The sequence below is a fragment of the Triturus cristatus genome, chromosome 3_2 (assembly GCF_964204655.1).
Source record: "Triturus cristatus chromosome 3_2, aTriCri1.1, whole genome shotgun sequence".
Taxonomy (NCBI): Eukaryota; Metazoa; Chordata; class Amphibia; order Caudata; family Salamandridae; genus Triturus; species Triturus cristatus.
This window is the reverse complement of record NC_140584.1, coordinates 1,136,109,188-1,136,131,032: the sequence shown is the minus strand read 5'-3', so window position 1 is coordinate 1,136,131,032 and position 21,845 is coordinate 1,136,109,188. Positions and strand designations below refer to the sequence as shown.

At 45.4% G+C, this 21,845-nt stretch overlaps 1 protein-coding gene across 1 annotated transcript in view; it reads left to right on the top strand.

The window, feature by feature from the left end:
- The first annotated feature begins 4,176 nt into the window (after positions 1-4,176).
- DNMT3L (DNA methyltransferase 3 like) overlaps positions 4,177-21,845 on the top strand; it is a 187,748-nt gene continuing 170,079 nt past the window's right edge. Inside the window, exon 1 of the mRNA XM_085646967.1 lies at positions 4,177-4,243. Within this exon, the coding sequence (XP_085503093.1) occupies position 4,243 (1 nt within the window). The 5' untranslated portion in view covers positions 4,177-4,242. The remainder of the gene's footprint in view (positions 4,244-21,845) is intronic.

Sequence of the window (21,845 nt, the reverse complement as noted above, 5' to 3'; positions counted from 1 at the left end):
ATCAATACCCAACTACTGTGCTGACGGCAGACGAAGTACAAAGGAATGTAGCCGAGACCTGTGCTTGTGTCTTAGGGGCTAGATCTGAAAGCTTTGGCTATCAAAAGGTTGATGTAAAGAGAATAATCCTGAAAGGACGAGGAAACGGGGCACCGGGGCCAAATGGCACACCTCAAGTAATCTTCAAACTTGCACCGGACTTTTGGTGTAGGAGATTAAAGAATCTGTTCGAAGAAGTTAGGAATATAAAGCAAATTCTGTCAAGCTGGCAAGGATCAATAATCTCACCGATCTATAAAGGGGGCGAAAGAACATGCCCGTCAAATTACAGGTTAATCTCACTACTGGATGTAGACGCAAAATACTATGCTTTGCTGATACTGGAAGATCTGAATACCTGGTCAAACAAGTTCAAGCTGATACCAGTCAGACAGGTTTCAGAAAAGGAATTGGGACAATTACAAATATCTTACCACTTTCGTTGATTGCCGACAAACGGAGGACTCAACAGCTGCACCTCTGTTTTATTGACCTTAAGGCGGCATTCAACAGTGTGGATTGTCACATCCTATGGGTAAAGCTGCAATCTTGGAAAAATCCTGAGAAAATAGTTAGAGGAATATTGCTCCTTTACTCCAACACATGGATGAGAGTTAAGTTGGGAGATGGTTCAAGATTAACAAGGAAGGTGACCACCACAATAGAGCTAAAACAAGGGTGCGTGCTGGCACCACACCTTTTTAATCTCTTTATGGCGGACCTGGCACACAAGCTCAAAACATCAATTTCTACCCACCTCAATTGGGTTTCATTATCGTACCCATCATACCTGGACAATGTAGTCCTGATGAGCCTAACCAAGATCGGCCTTCGCAGGTCACTCACAGGTATGCTGGAATATATAAAAGACAACAAGCTAGAAATAAATACATCGAAAAGCAAGACAATGCTAACTAGAAGAAACCCAATGGCCAAACAGAACATACAACCAGCTAGAGGAAGTCTCTAACTATAAGTACCTGGATTTTTATATAGAGAATAGGCTGAACCATTGAGAACAAAATGCATATATGCTGCAGAGAACAAATGCCCTTTCATTTGCCTTCAGTACTCTAGCAAAAAAACTGAAGGGGCCTTCGTACAAACCCTTGTTAGCAGTAGTAACAGACAAAATGCTACCAACGTTAACATATGGCAGTATTGCGCTAACTGGGAAAGACTCCGACCTTCTAAACAAACTGCAAGTTTCAACATATAAAAGGGTTTTTCAGATACAGCAATCCACGTCTCCAGCCCAGGTGAGACTAGAATTCAGCGTAACTAACGAAACACTAGGGAGGATGTACGCAACCATTATGCAGTGGTACAGACTGAAACAAACATTGCAGATTCAGAACTGATCAAAGCTCTGGGGGCGGAACTAGAAAAGGAAAATAAATCCCCCTACAACCAATATTTACAAAAAGCTTTATTGGCAACTTGTACATTTGAGCTCTGGAACACCAACCTGTCCAACCCATCCTTCAAACAAGACATAAACAAAGCTGCAAAATTCCACTCTTTGTTAATGGACAAAAATATCTTCAGTAGGAGAAAGCATGCTTCGATGGTTATCAACAATTATAAGACCCTCGTCCCAGCACCACACCTAAATATCACATTCTCGGTCTATCGAAAGCAACAACTGATGGCCCTGCGCTTCGGCAAATTATCCTCCATCACGGACCAGCCAACATGGGTCCACAAAGAGCCGAAAGAATGCCGATTATGCGGCAGCGACAAAGAGGACTTCATCCATTTAGTCTGTGTTTGTCCCAAACTTCTAAAAGCATGAGTCACTTTATTAAGTAATACAATGAACACCAGAAGAATAAGGACCTGCAGATCTGCTATTAGAGCTGGGTTGGATCCGACTGACAGCTTAATGTACTGTCAACTGATAAAAGTCCCTTACCTTACATGAGCGGGCATTAAAAACTGAACATCTAGCCATCGCCCAGTAATGCTGAAAAGAGGTTGGCTGGAACTTGAGAGAGATCGTCTGTCAATTTAGAATTATGTCAGTAATGAATCCTTTTAATTTTACAGTGGGAAAATAGACTAACTAATGCTTAGGACCCAGTAATTGTTTACTACACATTCTTGTACATACTTGAATATTATTAATTGATAACAAAAGGTTTATATGGTCTTAAGGAAAATAACAAAAAAATGTAGTCAAACCTTTTACACAGGGGACAAATTGTTACGGTTTTAATTAACTGAAACAATAAACATTGATTGATTGATTGACCATAAGAGGGCGAGACTAGGTCACTGGCATAACCTACTCGCCACATGCCAGAGGGGTGCTGGTCTTACTGGCCCAAAGGGTTGCCATTCAAGATCCAGTACCAGCCAATAAATGATGAAGGCTTACATGAATCGTGGAGGTGAACTATGAACTCTAGAATGTGTATACGCCTCTAACTCCAATCACACAACATTTGTGGACACACTCTCTCCGGAACTCTTATCAGACCCACAGATGACTGATGAACTATATAATAGGGCGATGAACAGTATTTGGGGGATACTTTAGCGATGTGCACAGAATTCAGACCCAGGGAAGTATTTTTTCTGCTTCAGGATAGACATGTTCCTGTGTGCGCAAAAATTGGGTGAACAAATACACCACATGGTGTACCTAGGGTCTGGGCTTTAAGCGGGATAAAAGAAGCTGGGGGGGGGTCTCCCAAAGGAGACGGCCAATGTAATTAAGGGCGTGGCTTAAAAACACAAACTAAAAATCAGTGCTTGGCATAGTGTGCCGCCCGACTTGCATTTTGCTGCTTCTGTCACTGCATCCAGATATATGATACAACAAGTAACATCATACCTACAACAAGAAGTCAGGAATATTGGCTTTTTCAGTGGTTGTTAGTTGCATGAGATAAATAAGCAGGAACTATGGCTTGTATCAGAGGTGCAACTAGAACCGCATTTCAGGGAGGGGATACTAAAAATGTTTGGGGGGGCTAATTCTTCCAGCGATAGTCAGATTGGAGATGCAGGGGCTTTAAGAAGGTGTGGAAAAACATCAAAGCCTGGTTAGCAAGTAAATGGTCTGTGCGGCTGTGTGTGTGCCCGGAAGCTGCCTCAGGCTGGGCTGACACACACGATGGGCGGGGGGAGGGGGCTGAAGCCCTTTAAGCCCAACGGGCGTTGTGCGGCTGGCTTGTAACTAATATTGAAAAACCTTCCACTTAAAGACCTGGTGACTCCACCACAATGCCGCTGCTCCTGAGTTTCAAAAAGAGAAGGGAAATCCAGAGAGAGAATGACTCTCTTTAAAGGATTTCCCTTCCACTACAACGCTCACCTGGCATGACGTCATGCAAAAACAACAGTTGAGGGACAGAATGCAGAACAATGTCATACATTCACCCCAGTACAGAGATCTGGGCCTAAATCCATAGTTTTTGCTGCTCCCCATGCCATTCCAGTTTGAACCCAGCCATATGCAAATCAGTCTTGACCCTGTGCCTCATGGGAACAGTCAAATCCGAACTGCCAGGCCAGGTCCTCCCTGGACTGGAAACAAGCATCCTAGGACCGGTTTCGGGGTTTCACCACCTCATGCCGTAACTTCTCCAGTAGTGAGAAGCGTGAGCACGCGCACATCATGTGCATGCTGTCACTGCAGTCCGGAAAAAAGCGGACCTGGCACAAAACAGAGCACGTTTGAGACCTGTTTTGAGGCCCCCTTTAAAAATCCGCCGGTGCCCAGCACAGATGAGACCCGGCCCACTTAAAGCCTATATAATTGAAATACACGCACGAATATGATTAAAGCCCCTTATTACACCTACTGTGCACCCAGATAGGCTCTCTCATGGCCTCGCCCATGCTACCCTCCTCTTTGCTGTTGTTCCTACTTGCCACCTGCTCCTCCCTAACGCTCTGCTCTCCTCTTTACATTCAGGTGCGGCCTCTACCACTCTCCTCTGCTGCTACCCCTGCCCACGGGTTTCGTCTCTGCCCTCGTCAACAGCTGCTGCTCTCTCTCGCTCGGCCATCCTCCATCTATCTCGCTCTCAGGATTCACATTGAGTGGCCACAGGTGGGCGGGGTCTAGCGGGGCGTGGCATTTTCGATTACGTTCGTGGGCGGGGCCTAGCCGGGCGGGGCTGCAGGTGAGAAGTGCTGCTCTCGGAAGCATAACAGCTGGAAGAGGAGGACCTGTGACGCGGCCGGAAAAAAAGTAAGTCATTTATACAAGAGGCAAGGCTGGCAACACTTTAGGTGTCATTTTACCTTGGATATTTGCTGATGAAGGCACTTTGTAACCGCTGTTCGTTGCCGGTGGCAGTTGAGAGGTGCCGATTGGCGACATGTGAAAGAGAGGCCAAATAATGGAGGGGAGTAGATATCAGAGAGTGTGTGTACTCGAGAAGCTCAGCTAGTTAGGTGCAGCCCTTAGGTGACAGGAGCCTGAAGGCTAAAGGAAGGCCACAGGAAAGCAGTTTTGGTTTACACTCTTGGTGAGAAGAGGGAGCTATGATCACTATCAAGACATTTGCAGACCAAAGGGCCAGGCGCGAAGAGATGGACTACAGGGGCAAAGGGATGACTGGAGAAGAAAGACGCGCAGCCAAGGCCCGGGACACCATCAGCAGCGAGCAGGCCCTGGGGGCCAAGAGGCGGTGGGAGAATGGTTATGAATAATACTGTCCTAGAGCACAGACTGGCGCCATAAATGGCCTCTAGGCGCTGGCAACTGAAGGCCATCTCCGCTGTCTTGCTGCTACCAAGGCTGGAATGAAGTTATTTAAAGATTTAGCCTGTTGAGCTGATGTCCAGGTTTAACAAGTGATGCAGAGCAATGTGCATTGGCACAAATAAGGAACCCTGAGAATCAGTGCCCCACAACATGATGGATTAGCATGGACCAAAGCTCAAGCGCATGAGGGTGACTGACCTCCCAGCCAGACTTTTTATTTAATCATTGGCACTTGAATAAAAAAAAAAAACTAAATATGAGCCCAGGAGGTGTCTAACTGGTGGGTATAATTTAAAATGGTGACAAGAAGGGAAGGATCTTGTCCCGTCAGGGTCAGGCTCCAAGAAGATGCTTGGGGACCAGGCATACAAGAAGGCCAGAGAGGGTGAGGGGACCAGGAGGCAAGAGCGAGCTGTGGACCAGAGGAGAAGCAGACACCACACTGGACTCACGAGCTCTCCTTCTACAACGAGATGCCTGCAGATGATACCAAGTGCTAGAGAGAAGATCTCCAATACAATGGTTAGAGCTGGTTTCTAGGGTGCATGTTACCAGGGCAGACAAAGCAAACAAGGAGCCAACAGTAGGTATCTTAGGGAACTGCTAGTGTCAAGAACCAGCACCTGAGTACTGTAGCAGCATCGGTAGCGGGAGAAACCAGGAAGAAGCCCATGGGTGATATCCAGTTCATTAAGAAAAGCAGTGCTTGGTTTGAGCCAGTGGTTGTCGGTGGGGCCCACCAGCATTCAGTTTTGGGTACCAGCACTTATTTTTCCACATCAGACATTGATGGAGAGCAAGGGAGGGAAGAATACAGAGAGGGGAAAAACAGAGGAAGCGATAGTTGGAAAAACTTTCACAGAGGGAGAAAGCAGGAACATTTCAAGAGAGAGATAATGGGCAGGTGTGTGGTAGTGGATTAAAGAGGCCCGAGATGTATTCAAGACTTCCCAGCCTTGGTATGTGATACGCCAATGTTTAAGATCACCAGCCACGCGCGTTGAAGCAGGACTGCCATTCTTATTCTAATACAAACTAAGCACTGAAAAGATTGTAAGTAAGAGCTTCCCAGAGATAGGTGGCTATCCCTACACCAGGAAACAGTATTTGGAAGACAATACTTTTTTTTACTGTAGAAACGCTCCAATACCATTTTGGGGGAATATATTTAAAAAAATGAAATACAAACTTGCCAACTTGACACAGTAGCGGTCTGGCCAGTGGGTGTGGTGTAATGCAAGGAAGGAAAATGAGTCACAGGGCCACTCTAGCCCCTGTCCACTGGGGCCACAGTACCTGCTGCCTCAATGAGAGCAATACATTACTTACATTTCTCATTCTTCCTGTCTTTATTCTCTCCTTATCCCCATCCCGCTCTCCTCCTCTCTTCCTTTAACTCCTTCCCTTGCCTTTCCACTTGAACTCTGATGACAAGTAAGGAGGGGAGGTGTCAGATCTCCTTCCATAGGGCCACGGGGTATGCAGGAACTACTGAGCCCATCCCCGGTGGCAAAGGAATTTGTACTCCTAATATCCTGGGGCCTGACCGACTATGGACTCCGCTCAACTAGGCCAAGTAGCCCTTCTGCACTGGACGCTCAGTGGTAGCTGTGGTGGGGCAGTCAAGGTTCCCTCTGTTGGATGTGGATTAAGATTCAGCAAACCTGACTCATAACTCAAAGTGCAAACAGTATGAACAATACATTAATATCCAGCTAAATACTATAAGGAAACTAGAATTATATTTATAACTCTGCACAAGCAACGAGGTAATAATAATAATAATAATATGTTTATTGTGCAGTTAATTAAAACCATTACAAAAGTTGGCCATCTCTTATAAACAATAAAACATGAATTTAAAAGGCTGATAGCCACAGTTAAAAACACACATTAAGATTGGTGAAAAGATCCACGCCCCCGGCCTTAGTGACCCATAGTCCTGTTTCTTCATTTTTGTTTGCAGAGATTAGCAGCGGTTCGTGAGATAGAATTACCCCCCTTGTCAGAGTCTTGGCTACAAAGTGAGGGCCGGCAAATAGGTGCAAGTTTAAAGTGCATAGTGCCGCATCAACAGCCATTGATTTGTGCAAAAATATCCTATGGTTAGCCTATTGATGCTTTTCCTTGAGGCTTACATGTGCAACAATGCTTAAAACGTTGTTACGGTTGTTGCGCAAAGGGTTAACAGAACGTCTCCAACTCAGTTCCAGTCAACTTCTTTGATGATCCGGCGGTGTCTGTTTTAATCGGAGCAACGAGGTAAGACATTCAGATGCAACACAATCCCACTTGAGGTCGGGGCACTAGAGGTTGTCAGGGGAATACCTGTTTCACCCTCCTTCGTGTAACGTGTTCAGGGTTATTCCCAGGGGCGGCTCCTCCAGTAAGGCAAAGGAGCGATGCCCTACTGCTCTACGAGCAGAACAAAGTAAAAATAAAATGATAAAAAGAGAACGTTATTATCATTTTATTTTTAGTCTGCCTTTAAGCTCATGTTTGGTCGGGGCTGGGCTCGCGTGACGCCAGCAGGGGGAGGAGTGATGGCTGCACCATAAGTGCGCAAGGCGGTTTGGCCGGCCGTCTTGGGCCAGCCAAACCGTCATGTGCACTGTGCATATTCTCCACCGGCTGTATTGTACAGCCTGGGTGGAGAACATGCCCAGGCTCCCAAAACCACTCTGAGTGCCGAACCACAGCACTCAGACCAATCACAATGCTGCTGTAAGGCCATGATAATTTTATTGGGTGCCGAGAGCGTCCTCAAATTAAAAGAATGTTTGGACATTTTCAAAAACGTAAGGCTCACCGGGATGGAGCACCAAGTTGAGGCAAGCCGTGTTCGCGGCTGATACTGATGACTGCAGTTATCATTGGGACACTCGACCATTTGGCGCGGGAATCCCTTAGAAGTGGTTCACAGGTACGAAGGATGAGCGCAACCCCTTGGTTCAGTGTGATTTACAAGTGAGGTGAAGACTGGTTTCCACATCAACCCCAATGAAGTTGCAGTAAATAGGTTGGCAACGAAACATTTTGGCCTTACGTTTCTGAAAATGGCCAAATATACTCCATTCTTTTAATTTGAGGACGCTCATGGCACCCAATAAAATTATTATGGCCTCGAAAGTCACTCGATGATTATAACAATGGCAAACTGGTGAGTACCAACCAGCAGCTCCCTGGGTGATGCTTACGTGAGGTACTTTCTGACCTTTCTCACATATTTATTAATTATGTCACCAATTTTTTGTGGTTTTCAAATTTCCTTATGACGTGTATGGAATGTGGTTTATTGACGTTTTACAAAAAATTGAACAGTTGGACTTACAGGTTATTGGTAGTGGGCCTGTCCTGTAAGGGAAGTTTAATGTCTTTAAAAACTCTCCCTATGTCCTAAAAAGGAAGAAAAGAGAGTTATCTGTTCAGAGCAAGTCGGGTCCTTTTATGTCTATAAACTACTGAGGGGGGCGAACTGACTGTTTACCGCCTTGTGCTCCTCTCGTGTACTTGGTGAGAGTGACTGACTGGACTGGTGGAACGCTTCCGTGAATGATCAGATGCGTGTCAAGAGACTGCACGACCCCCCTGTGCTTGCCAGAAAGCCCTTGGGGACCCCTTTAGTGTGACCGTCTGTTGCCCTCTGCCGGTTTCTGCTTCACATCCCGAGGGTAAACTTCTCGAGTGGTTGCCAAACTTCTTTTGCCAATTGCCTCCTAATTCACCTTGCTGCCTACCCCCACCTGCTTTCCTGGCACTCTGACTAAGATTTGTTCAGCCGCGTGCGGCCTATTGCCCGGTGGGGAGGACAGGGTGTCTCCAATCCGTGGGTGTAGGATAGTTGGGGTGAGTCGGAGGGAGTCTTGGGGCCACCGGGCATGCAGTGTGTAACCAATTGACCTGCTGGGTATCAGTTGCATCGCATTAGGGTGTTGAGTGTACATGTGTGCGAGTGCTTCCATATGGACTTGTTTAATATCCTTAGCACCGCGTTCATCTGAGTGAGTGCTGTGCCAATGCTTTACGCATTGCCTCTGTGGTAAGCCTGACTGCTCAGTGCCAAGCTACCTAAGGGTGAGCGCACTTTCTTATCACTATAGATTTTACTTTTCTGATGGATCCCCAACCTTTTACTGCCGCCACAATGCCCCCTCATATGGAAATGTACTCGATATCCGTTTTCTCCCACTTCTTCCTGGCTGCCTGCTGCCATTGATTCCTCCGCCACCTCCACTTCTTCGTTGATCCAAACAACAGCACAATAGACATTGTGGAAAAATATTTTAATGTTTAGAATTCCAAGTATTAGGGATTTTCTTCAGTGTGTTGGTCATGCTTTTTGTAAAAGTTTCTGCTTACTTGAAAATCATACTAATTAACTTTTGCCAGCTGCTAACGTCAAATTGTAGGCTGCACATTCTCCTGAATGACAGTAGCCTGTGGATCATAAGTTTTTTTTTAGCAAAAAATAGATCTCAAGGATATTTTTTCCTTGATTTGACTCAGAGCATTAGCCAACTTATAACTCAGATCTGTATGTCTCGATATCTTCTGCCCCACATCATCACTTGCACAAGATCGCAGTGAGCATCATCGCTGGAACGTGTGCTTGCTTCCTTAAATATTAATACGTCTGTGTTCAGTCTCTGGGTGCCTTCTGTCCCCCTCCACCTCCTTTGTCCATCCCTTTGAACCCCCCCACAAGCAAACCTTGGTTCATCACAGTGCAGCGGTACTGGGCACAAGCACAGTGTGAGCCTTGGGGCACCCTGAGAGTCAAACCTGTTTGGTCTGCCATCCCAGCCCCTGAACCAGAGGCCGCCCTGGGGTGCACTAGGCAGGGATAGCTCATAATCAGGGATCAAGCATGGTGCCTTTGTTGCAGTAAATGCACCCGGGCCCGGGAGAGGGGTGATTGTGCGTGCAGGTGGGTGAGAGAACAGTACAGAGGAGGTGGGAGTGCAGCGCCAGGGGAACCAGCATCTGCTGTCCATCATGCGGGAGGGAGCCCGGTGCCGCAGACAGCGGGCATGTGCTGCCCATCACAGGGCCCTAGAGGGCCCGCTGCCTCCACAGGTGCAAGGATGGCCTGCTGACATTTGCAGGGGGGTGGGGCTGACATCTGCTGTTCACCATCACACGGGGAGTTTTAACTACCCTCTCATGAGGGGTGCCTGCTGTCCATCACAGGTGGGTGTGTATGCTACCCCTAACACTGCCCTATACTCAAAATACCCACCCCTACTATCATCCCAAAACTTTACCCCACCTGTATCCCATAGTGCTTACCCCAACACAGTAATGCAATAGGAAGAAGCAGGCTGCTATTCCAGCTGTACGATGCCACGTAGTGACCTGTGCACGTAAAGCCAATACAATTTCACCTTTTTTTTGCTACCTGCTGGAGATTTTATTCTTGAGCGAAAACTATAAATAATGTGGTCATCGTACTAGTCATCTGATTCCACGCTTATTTTGCGAATCGCAAAATACTGGGCAGCCTGATTGAATGTCCATGCCCCCTGTCTCTCCTGTTGTCATTCACATTCATATCTTGCCTTCACTTCTCTCTCACTGACACTCATCCCTTTATCCCATTCGTTACTGGAATGAGCTCCCCCTGCATCTACGTCAGTGCTCCAATCATTTTCAATTTAGGAAGCTGCTCAAGACCACTCTTTTCTCTTGATGATTTTGGCTGCAATTGCATTTTATCTGTGTTCCCCGTCCGAAGCGTAGAGATACTCCTTCGGGAGTCGATTCTGGCGCGATAAACATAAATAAATAAATAAATAAATACCTTGCCCTACCCTAAACCCTAATTTAGTATCCCTGCAGGACACTCCCCTGACCCCAGTCCTAACACGACCCCCGACACTACCCTAAACCCTAAAACACTACCCTACACTACACAAACACCACAACACTACCCTAAACCCTAAAACACTACCCTCAGCACAACCCTCCACCTTCCCCCAGTCCAGTCCGTACACTCAAACACTACCCTGCACGAACCCCCGTCACCACCCTAAATCCTTAAACACTACCCTACACTACACAAACAGCACAACACTACCCTAAACCCTAAAACACTACCCCCAGCAGGACATTCCCCCTTCCCTCAGTACGTTCCCTACTCTCAAACACTACCCTGCAAGACCCCCTGAAATTCCCCTAAACCCTCAAACACTACCCTGCATGACCCCGTACACTAACCTATATCCTAAAACACTACCCTACACTACACAAACACCACGACACTACCCTAAACCCTAAAAAACTACCTCCAACACAACCCTTCCCCTACCCTCATTCCGGTCACTACACTCAAACACTACCCTGCACGACCCCCCCACACTACCCTGAACCCTAAAACACTACACTACACAAACACCACAACACTACCCTAAACCCTAAAACACCACCCACAGCACGATCCTGCCCCTACCCCTGGTCCGGTGCCTACACTCAAACACTACCCTGAACGACCCCCCGACACTACCATAAACTCTAAAACACTACACTACACAAACACCACAACACTACCCTAAAAAGTAAACCCCCCACATGCCCAATCCCCCTTACTTCTCTCTCCTCGTGGTTCCTCTCTCCTGGTTCCTGCGTCTGAGGGGCGGTGCATGGTGGACGTCGTTGTGAGGAAACCGGATGTATGTCGTTACAACGCACACTTTTACAACGCATGCACTTACAACGCATTTTTTACAACGCACAATCCATTACAACGCATGACATTACAACGCATGACACTACAACGCATTTTTAAAAACTACCTTTACAACGCATTCCATTACAACGCATACTACCATTACAACGCATACCATTACAACGCATAATATTAAATTGCATTTAAGGTAAGTATTAGATAGTATAGGGGTAAAAATTACTTTTCTAACTCCAGGGGGTGCAACAGTAGGGTACGTGTTGGATAGTAAAGGGGTAAAAATTACTATTCTAACTCCAGGGGGTGCAACAGTAGGGAAATTGTTGGATAGTATAGGGGTTAAAATTACTATTCTAACTCCAGGGGGTGCAACAGTAGGGTAAGTGTTGGATAGTATAGGGGTTAAAATTACTATTCTAACTCCAGGGGGTGCAACAGTAGGGTAAGTGTTGGATAGTATAGGGGTAAAAATTACTATTCTAACTCCAGGGGGTGCAACAGTAGAGTAAGTGTTGGATAGTATAGGGGTAAAAATTACTATTCTAACTCCAGGGGGTGCAACAGTAGGGTAAGTGTTGGATAGTATAGGGGTAAAAATTACTATTCTAACTCCAGGGGGTGCAACAGTAGGGTAAGTGTTGGATAGTATAGGGGTAAAAATTACTATTCTAACTCCAGGGGGTGCAACAGTAGGGTAAGTGTTGGATAGTATAGGGGTAAAAATTACTATTCTAACTCCAGGGGGTGCAACAGTAGGGAAATTGTTGGATAGTATAGGGGTTAAAATTACTATTCTAACTCCAGGGGGTGCAACAGTAGGGTAAGTGTTGGATAGTATAGGGGTTAAAATTACTATTCTAACTCCAGGGGGTGCAACAGTAGGGTAAGTGTTGGATAGTATAGGGGTAAAAATTACTATTCTAACTCCAGGGGGTGCAACAGTAGGGTAAGTGTTGGATAGTATAGGGGTAAAAATTACTATTCTAACTCCAGGGGGTGCAACAGTAGGGTAAGTGTTAGATAGTATAGGGGTAAAAATTACTATTCTAACTCCAGGGGGTGCAACAGTAGGGTAAGTGTTGGATAGTATAGGGGTAAAAATTACTATTCTAACTCCAGGGGGTACAACAGTAGGGTAAGTGTTGGATAGTATAGGGTTAAAAATTACTATTCTAACTCCAGGGGGTGCAACAGTAGGGTAAGTGTTGCATAGTGTAGTGTAATATTATGCGTTGTAATGGTATGCATTGTAATGGTAGTATGCGTTGTAATGGAATGCGTTGTAAAGGTAGTTTTTAAAAATGCGTTGTAGTGTCATGCGTTGTAATGTCATGCGTTGTAATGGATTGTGCGTTGTAAAAAATGCGTTGTAAGTGTAGTGCGTTGTAAAAGTTGCGTTGTAAAGGTTGTTCCCCGAGGAAACCGAACAGCCTCAGTTTCCTCACAACTAGGTGGATCGCCATTACATCGCATGCGATGTAAAAGCGCATGCGATGTAATGGTATGCGTAGAAATGGCTACGCGTTGTTACATCGCATGCGTTGTAACGCATGCAATCTAATGACTTGCGGGGAAACAGCCGTGTAGTAATGGCCGTTTACCCTATTGGTGCTGTAAATGACAATGGGCCACATGTATCAACATTTGTATTAGCGATTACCTAATTGGGATTTGCATCACAATTAGGTTGTCGCTGTTACAAATGTATGAAACTCATAGAGTTTCATTTAGTGATTCCTAGGGAGTCGCAAATCAACCTACCTCATTAATTATAATGAGGTAGATTGCAATTTGTGACCCCCTAGGAATCTCTAAAATCATGGGGATGGTGGCCTGCTGGGGTCAGCAGACCACCATGTCTGTGATTGCTTTTAAAAAAAGGAATTATTTTTTAAATGCAGCCTGTTTTCCTTTAGGGAAAACAGTTGCATTAAAAAACAAATTGCAGTTTTCTTTAAATTTTTTAAGAGCAAACAGTGTCCATGGGACCACTGCGTGCTCTTAAAAAACGTTTTTACAACCATTCCCAAAGGGGGAGCGGTCCTTGGGAACCCCTTCCCATTTGCGAATGGGTTATCACCAACTTGAAGTTGGTGGTAAATTGCGAACGTTTTGCGACCGCGTTCACGGCCATAAAATATTCATACATACCGCTGCAACTCGCTATTTGGAAGGGATGCCCTAAACATGCCCCTTCCAAATAGCGGATAGCTTACCCATTTTGTGATTCCGTAATAGGTTACCGAATTGCAAAATAGCCTTTTTTGTGTTTACAAACGGGCTGATTTTGTGAATCAACCTGCTTGCGAATGCAAACTAGGTTGATACATGTGGCCCAATGTTTTTTATCCATGTGCTATGGAGTGGAGTGGATGTATGTGGTGTGGAGTGGAATTATGTGGGTTGGATTGGGTTTGTTAGTTGTGGAATTGTGTGGCGTGGAATTGTGTGTTGTGGAGTGGATGTGGGTTTTGGAATTATGTGGCATGGTGTGTAGTGGAATTATGTGGATAGTAATTATGTTGTTTTGAGTGTACTGGAATTATGTATAGTGGGATTGTGTTTCATGGAGTGTAATTATGTGGAATGGTATTTTGTATTGTGTAGTGGTATGTTGTGAAGTTTAATTATGTGATGTGCTGTTGAATTTTGTGGTATGATGTAGTATTCTGTGGTGTGGATTGGATGTATGTGGTGTGTTTTGTAAATGTGTTGTCGAATTGAATTATATGGTCTGGCGCCCAATTATGTGGTGAGGAATGAAAATGTGTTGCGTGGAACTGTGTGGCGTTGAGTGAAATTATACTGATTGGAATTATGCGGCATGAAATGTAGTGTATTTATGTGGATTGTTGCTATGTGGCAGCTGCCAGTGACCTATAGTGGAGTGGGAGGAGTAGAGTGTCATAGACTGGATTTGTTGAAGAAGAGTGTCTTTGAGCAAAGTTGGGGCAGTAGAGAGGAGCATGGTTCAGTGGCAGAGAGTGTCATAGAGTGCAGTGTCACCGAGTGGCGTGGAGTTGGGTGGAAAAGAGTGGAGGGTGTTGGAGAGGATTGAGGTAGCAGGTGGATTGAATTGGGGTAGAGTGGGTTGGATTGGAGTGGTTGGACTGGCTTGGGTCGATTGGGGTGGATTGAAATGGGGTGGGTAGATTGGAGCGTGGTGGATTGGAGTGGTGTGAATTAGATTGGTTTGGGGTGGGGTGTATTGGATTGGGGTGAGTTGGGGTGGATTGCATGAGAGTATGGTGGTTTGGAGTTGGGTGAATTAGAGTGGAGAGGGGTGGACTGAATTAGAGGGCGGTGTAATGAGTTGAAGTGGACTCGACTGAAGTGGGGTCGATTGGATCGAATTGGAGTGGAGTGGAATGGATTGGAGTTTGGTGGTCTGGATGGATTGGACTGACTGGGGTACACTAAACTGGGGTGGGGTGGACTGGAATAGAGTGGGGTGATTGCACTGCTATGGAGTGGATTGGAGTGGGTGAACTGCATGGGGGGATTAGATTGGAGTGGGGTGGATTGGGGTGGGGTGGAGTGGGGTGGAGTGGAGTAGATTGAATTGCAGTAGGGTGGTTTGGATTGAGGGGGATTGGATTGGGGTTGGGTGAACTGGATTGAGGTGGGGTGACCTGGATTGGGGCTGGGATGAATTGGATTGGGGTGGATTGGGTTGGGGTGGGGTAGGTTAGATTTGGCTGGATTGGGGTGAAGTGGTTTGGAATGGGGTGGATTGGGTTGAGGTGGATTGGATTGGGGTGAGGTGGATTGGAGTGAGGTGGTTGGATTGGAGTGGGGCGGTCGGTTTTGGATTGAAGTAGGATTAATTATTTGTGCTCTGATTCATTAGTAGGGCGAGTTGTAAGTGGATCAGTTTGTTTTGGATTGAAGTGGGACAGATTCTTTTGGATTGGATTGGGGCAGTTTGGAGTGGGACAGATTTGTTTGGATTGGAGTCTGGCAGATTGAAGTGGGCAGAATATTTTGGATTAGAGTGGGGCAGATTGGAGTAGGGAAGGCTGTTTCGGATTGGAATGGAGCGCATCTAGAGTGGGGCAGATTGGAATGGAGCGGATTGGAGTAGGACGGATTGGACTGGGCATATGGAAGTGGCAGATTGGAGTAGGGCAGAATGTTTTGGATTGCAGTGGGGCAGATTGGAGTTTGGCGGATTGGAGTAGAGCAGATTGGCATTAGCAGAATGTTTTGCATTAGATTGGGGCGGATTGTTTTGAATTGGAGTGGAACAGATTGGAGTGGGCAGATTGGATTGGGGCACATTGGACTGGAGTAGATTGGACTAGGCAGATTGAAGTGTGTATGGAGCTAAAGTGTATTTCGAAGCTTTGAAAGAACACTGTTAAATATCAAGATGATTTTACATAAAAAATAGGGATGGTGACTAAATGCAGGTTATTCTTTGTTAAACAAAAGTGTTTCTTGAGACCAACTGTTGCTAGGGTCTGTGATGTAAACCAAAGGGCTATCAATGTGTATCAAAAAGTTATGATAGAGCTGTCTGTTGGCTCTTGGACGCTTCTGTGCCTGTATGAGAAGTGTGAGTATACTCAATAAATTCTTAAGCGGACTTCTAAAATTTCAGAGTGACTTGAAGAATCTCTTCTTTCCATCACAATTGCTCTAAGATCGATTTATATAGATGTGCTGCACTTTGCAAACATCTCTAATACATAAAAATTTAATAGATTTTGGTTGTGCCAATTGTGGTTTCTCTACAGTGGAGGAGTAGTGGCAGTAGATGTTTTATGAGCAAGAACCACATCATTAATTGGATAACTCCAGTGTTGGGAAACTGACTTGGTCCATGATATCACATATCAGTGCGTCCATCAGTTATAAAAGTGACAACATGTGAAGCTGAGTGGGTAAGGTGACAAATAGGAAGGAAGTATGTAAATCCTTTAGAGTAAACAAGTAAGGAAAAAGCAACACAGAGGGCCAGCAGCAACACGGACGCCAGGGGTGGTGGAAGCAACACAAAGGACGAGAGTTAAGGGAAGCAAAAGAGATTGCAAAACTGAGTTGAAACTACACGATAAGTATGGGAAACAAGCGGCGATGACAGGTATCAATTAATTTTAATTTTGAGAGACATAAAATCCTGCAAGGTTCCCAGTTTGCAGCATAGTGACGGGACAATATTTTTTTAGTGCAGGCCCAATGACTGTTAGGTCCCAAAATGTACAGCAAGCATAGACAATGAATGCAACAGCTGTCACAGAGAAAGAAGATACCTAGGTGTTGTTGCATACCGAGAACGCCCGTACCCATTGCCCAGGCAGCCTTCAACTCATGCGTCAACAACAAAATCACAAAAGATCATTCACACTAAGAAGTGTCCATGTCACAACTACAGTCAATGAATCTTGGCTCTGCACATGCAGCGGTACCAGGTCCACAGGATATGACCAGGAGTACTACTAGGAGAACATGGGAAGTGGTTACATGGGAACTCCAAATTACTGCATGAGTCACAATGTGTGCAGAAGCCCTTACAGGATCCTGTGATGCATCCAAAGAGGGCAACGGGGGAGGGCAAAAGAGCTACAGCAAAGAGGAAAAAGAACAGAAAATGTTTAGGTGGGAAAAGAGAAGGGGACAATAGAGCAGGGATGAGATGTAGAAGAGAAAACGAGAACAACATAGGGGTGGGAGGGAAAAGGGGGGACTGCGCAAGGTGGGACGGAGAAGAGAAGGGAGAAAAGTGCAGGGGTAGGAGAGGAAAAGTGAGCAAAGGATGGGGAAAACAAGAAAGAGTGCAAGGGCCAGGGAAAGAAAAAAAGGTGTAAGTGCGGGGGAGAGAATGAAGAATGCAACGGCGGGTTAGAGAAGGAAGAGTGCAAGGGTGAGAGAAGGAAGAATGCAAGGGTGGGTGAGGGACAGAAGGGTGTAAGGGTATGCTTGAGAAGGAAGAGTGCAAGAGCGGGTGAGAAAAGGAAGAGTGCTAGGTCGAGAGAATGAAAAGTGCAAGGACGAGAGAAGAAGCTTGCAAGGGCAAAGGAAAGAAGACAAAGTGTAAGCCTGGAGACAAGGTAGACAACAAGGGTGGGGGAGAAGCAGATAGCAATCGGGAATTAGTAAGAGTTTAAGGGAGGAGAAAGGAAGACCGAAATGGTTAAAGAATAAAATAGGGATGGTAAAAAATTGAAGGCATGGGGCAACATGCACATAGTAGGGCAGTGGGAAGGTGTAGGGCAGCAGTACTCAGTGGTGCAGACTTGGTCACCAGCAAACTTTAAATACACTCGACGTCACCTGCACAATCTTCTAACAACGTGCTCGTGTACACACTTGCACCCCGCACCCTTGTGCACGCATCTTTAAGGGCAGTATCTTACTTATGTGCACACTTGTATACACAGCCCAGATGAAGAGCCCCAAGAGCATCTCTGTACGAGAGACATAATGAACCAGGAAAGTGCGTGGTTTCCGAAGGAATCGTTTTCAATACTGGAAGCACTGCTTTGAAATGTTTTCTTTGTTTTTCTAGAGTTGCCTCCTTTGTCAGTTGAAACCAAGCCCATTAGTAATGTTTTGAGTTTCAGTAAGTTCTAGGAGTTCCTCCATTTGTAACAGCCCTGATGTGCAGATGAGCTGGGTGGTGACATCCCTGTGAGTGTGGTGAACTCCTCGTGCTTGTGTGCACTGGTGGACGAAGAAGAGGGGGGAAGTGATCAGTTGCCTCCTGTTATGATGGCTGCGGCTTTGCATGGGGCAGGAAGGGATTGGTGTTTGATGGCATCGGCACTCTATTACACACAATGGAAATTATGAGTTTAACAGGCAAGCTCCTCCCAACTAAAGCGAACCTAGCCTGTGTGGTGAGCTCAGTAAGTGAAACCCATTCCCTGGAAATCTTTGGATGGTGAGAATCTGGTACTGGTTGAGGACACCACTGTCTAGTCTGCTGCTTCGGGTGTTTCTGCCTGCCTGTTAGCACCCAACTTTAGTCCCCCCCCTGGCTACGGGACTACCGAGGCGATTTGGGGCCAGTGGGGGGGCACCGAAGGTTGGGTAATCACGCCGCACTAGTTTCACTCCTCGCAGCTCACAGCTCTCACCTCGAAGATGCGTGTGACGTCACGATCAGATGCAAGCAATTCACTCCAGAGAGTCCGTCTCACATCGGTCGCTGCCACCCAGTGCTTAAGGATGAGTGACTCTTCCTCTGCCGCCTCGGGGCTTTCCGTGCAGCCCACACTCATTGAGGACTCAAAGCTGGGGTAAGTATGTGCTACCCGGGATGAAGTATGGCTGCACACAATTGCTGTTTTTTGCCTTCGCTTGTGCTATCATGGAGATGACTTTCTGATTGGTTTGCATACAGCAAGCTCTTATTGGCTGCAGCTATTGCAGACTCGAGCAAGGAAAGACGGCTCCGCTGGCCCAAAGATTGAGGTGTTTTCACAAAAGGAACGCACACGGAAAGGAAGAAGGTGGTGCAACGGCTAAAGCAGAAAAACAGGATGAGTTTGGCAGAGGGGGAAAATTCTCTCACTTTGAAGTCAGAGAAAGAAAATTAGCTCAGTGCTTGAAAGCGGTGGCGGCAGCGGATGGGGGGAGTGACGAGCACTTCGATACAGCCTCTAACATTTGATCTCGGTCTTTGACAGCACAGCAAATGTAAGGAGATAAGAACATGATTTATAGCCCTGTTTACAGAAACGGACCTCAGAGCCCTGAAAACATCAAGATCTCTGGTAAAATGCTCTTAGAGAAAAGGAAAAGTAGTCCCTAAACAGATATTACTGTGGGGCAAGCGGAAGCCTACAATTCCTGGGACAATGCTCCAGGGGAGTGAACAACTTGGAAAAAGGCAGGACCAGGAAGCCAAATAAATTACCCTTTAGCAAGCAAGGATTTTTACAAGACAGCCGACTAGACAAATCACAAACGATGGGAGGAGTCAAAGCCCACAAAGTACATACAACAGATCATCCTGACAGCGCAAGCACTGTCTAGGCTCTACATTAAAAATAAAGGGCAATGGGTCTCATAAATAAACTGCAGCTGGTGCAAGGCATGCTGGGGCCCCTTTCACACACTGGCCCCTGTGCCACTACACCGGCAGCACCACTGCGATCTATGCTTCTGTTTGGCATTACAGTCTTTACAAGGTGCCCTCACCACTTGCCCGATCCAATTGGCAGGGATCTCTAGAGAGGAACCGTCAACAAACAAATGATGCCTCAAGTTACTAATTTAATTGCATTTATTTATATATATATATATGTATATATATATATTTTTTTTATGAATTAAAATATGTTGTGTGATGTAAACAATTTTAAATAATTTACAATTATATTTATGTTTATGATTACTTTGCGTGTATTGCACACAACGCAAAACCCCATTGTTATTATTGGAGCATGGAACCAGTATAAATATTGAAAAAAGATTTAATTTGATGAGTGTCAGAATTTGGGGTTTTGGATACTTAGACCCTGTCCTGTTGGCGAGGCAAGGCATGTATGTGGGCAGGCTGGACTGTGTGTACAGTGGTCAGATATTGTTACATTTACCGAGTGAAGGCATCATGCAGGGTCTATTAATTCAAAGGGTTAGAACAGGTGTGTCTTACTTCATGTATTTTGAAGGGTTGGATTAGTCTCCAAACCTTAATCCTTAATACATTTTATTTTCCACAGTTTTTTTTTACTTACTATAAATAATTTTGCAGAAATTGTGGGTTCCGAGTTTTTTCCTCTTCATTTTCAAATTGAATTATTTACATTCTTTGTGTTCTTTCCTACATTTTTTTGTATTAAAGTAACATACATCCTTTATATTAAACATTTTAGCAAGTAATTTCACTTACTTTTTAAGTTGAGGCCCAGATTCACAGGTCATCCTGATTGCATGTAATGCAGTGACTGCCCAAGTGACATGCACAGATTGTACCAGATTTTCTCCTCCGCACGGTGATTGTCGTGGCCACATCACTTTGCTACTGAAGACGTGACACTGGCTACCTGTCCAAAAGAGGCTGACCTTGAATGCCATCTTCTTTAGGCATCATGTCTTTCTTGGTTGTAGCTCACTCTATATACCAACAAGTTTCCAAGCTGCACACTTTCTTTGCTTTTTGTCTCTGGTGCTTTCTAGTGTCTGTAAGATACACCAGGCCAGGCCTTTTCAATGATGGTAACCTCACTCTGAAACTCCTTCTCCGTAGCTGTGCACAAGTATGAAAGCCCCTGCCAATCAGAATCAGCAACACAGACTGGCTGTTTCATCAAATCTATACCCGGACTGGGACACATTGGCTTCTTCCAAGTATCCATATTTCTCTTTGATTTAACTCCTGTCTGTTAATATGTGTGCTGCTGGATCTTCCAATTTACCAGGGACCCCAAGTAATATAACTTTACCATAATGTGCAAGTCTTGTTTTGGGTGCCCTTTCCAAACGTGTCAGAAGACACAAGAACTCCATGAAGGTCATCCATAGCATCAATCACACGTCTCAGGATGCATAGCTGGAGTCGTCACAAGAACAGAAGTCTGGCTAACAAGGTTAGGAGGTGTTTTGTCTTTGAAGCATTTATGCAGCTAGACCTGGGTTGACGTCAGATAAGATAGACCCTGCTCATGTATTGTCTCTGATGGAGGCCGTGCAGCCACCTTTGAGTTCATTTGATAAAATCTTTCTCTATAACAGCACTTGGACAATAGACAACACATAAGGATCCCTTCTTAGGAAGACAACAATTGTCCAGCTTTTATTTTCGATAGGATGAGGTCTCTTACGACATGCGCAGGGGTGTAGCTTAGTCAATAAGATTCAGTGGGGTGTGAATCTAAAATTTCCCAACTGAAAAAGCAGTAGGTTGCAGGGTGGAGGGGTGAAACAACCAAGGTTCGGGATGAACTATCTGCATAAGGAACAGGGTCAGTACTGATTTGCATTAGGTGGGACTCTGTGTAGGGTGGCACACTGAGCAAAGTTTTGGAGTGCTCCCCCAAGTGATTTGCAAACATTCATTCCATCACCATTTAGGTGTTTTTATTCTCAGTAGTATGCCTGGAAACCTGAGACTGACACAGCTTTCCAACCCTACTACTGTGAATTACAAAAAAGTACATTTTCACCCATTCAAGGAGGACTTCTATAGTTGCAGATTTATTACTTATTTGATAAACTGGTCACTATCTAATATTAATATCCTGATCCAAAAAGAAACTTGTTGAAACCTGCTAGTGAAATGAGGTGAGAACAAGTAAAACCAATACAGTCATAGCAAACGCAACTCAGGGCCCCTAGACTAAACTACCAAATGAAGAATGCATGCTGTCACACCCCAAACACACACACTGAAGTTGCACCCCTGCCCGTCCCGCCTGGGCCTTGTAGTTCTCCCTGGGAACCTATCACTAT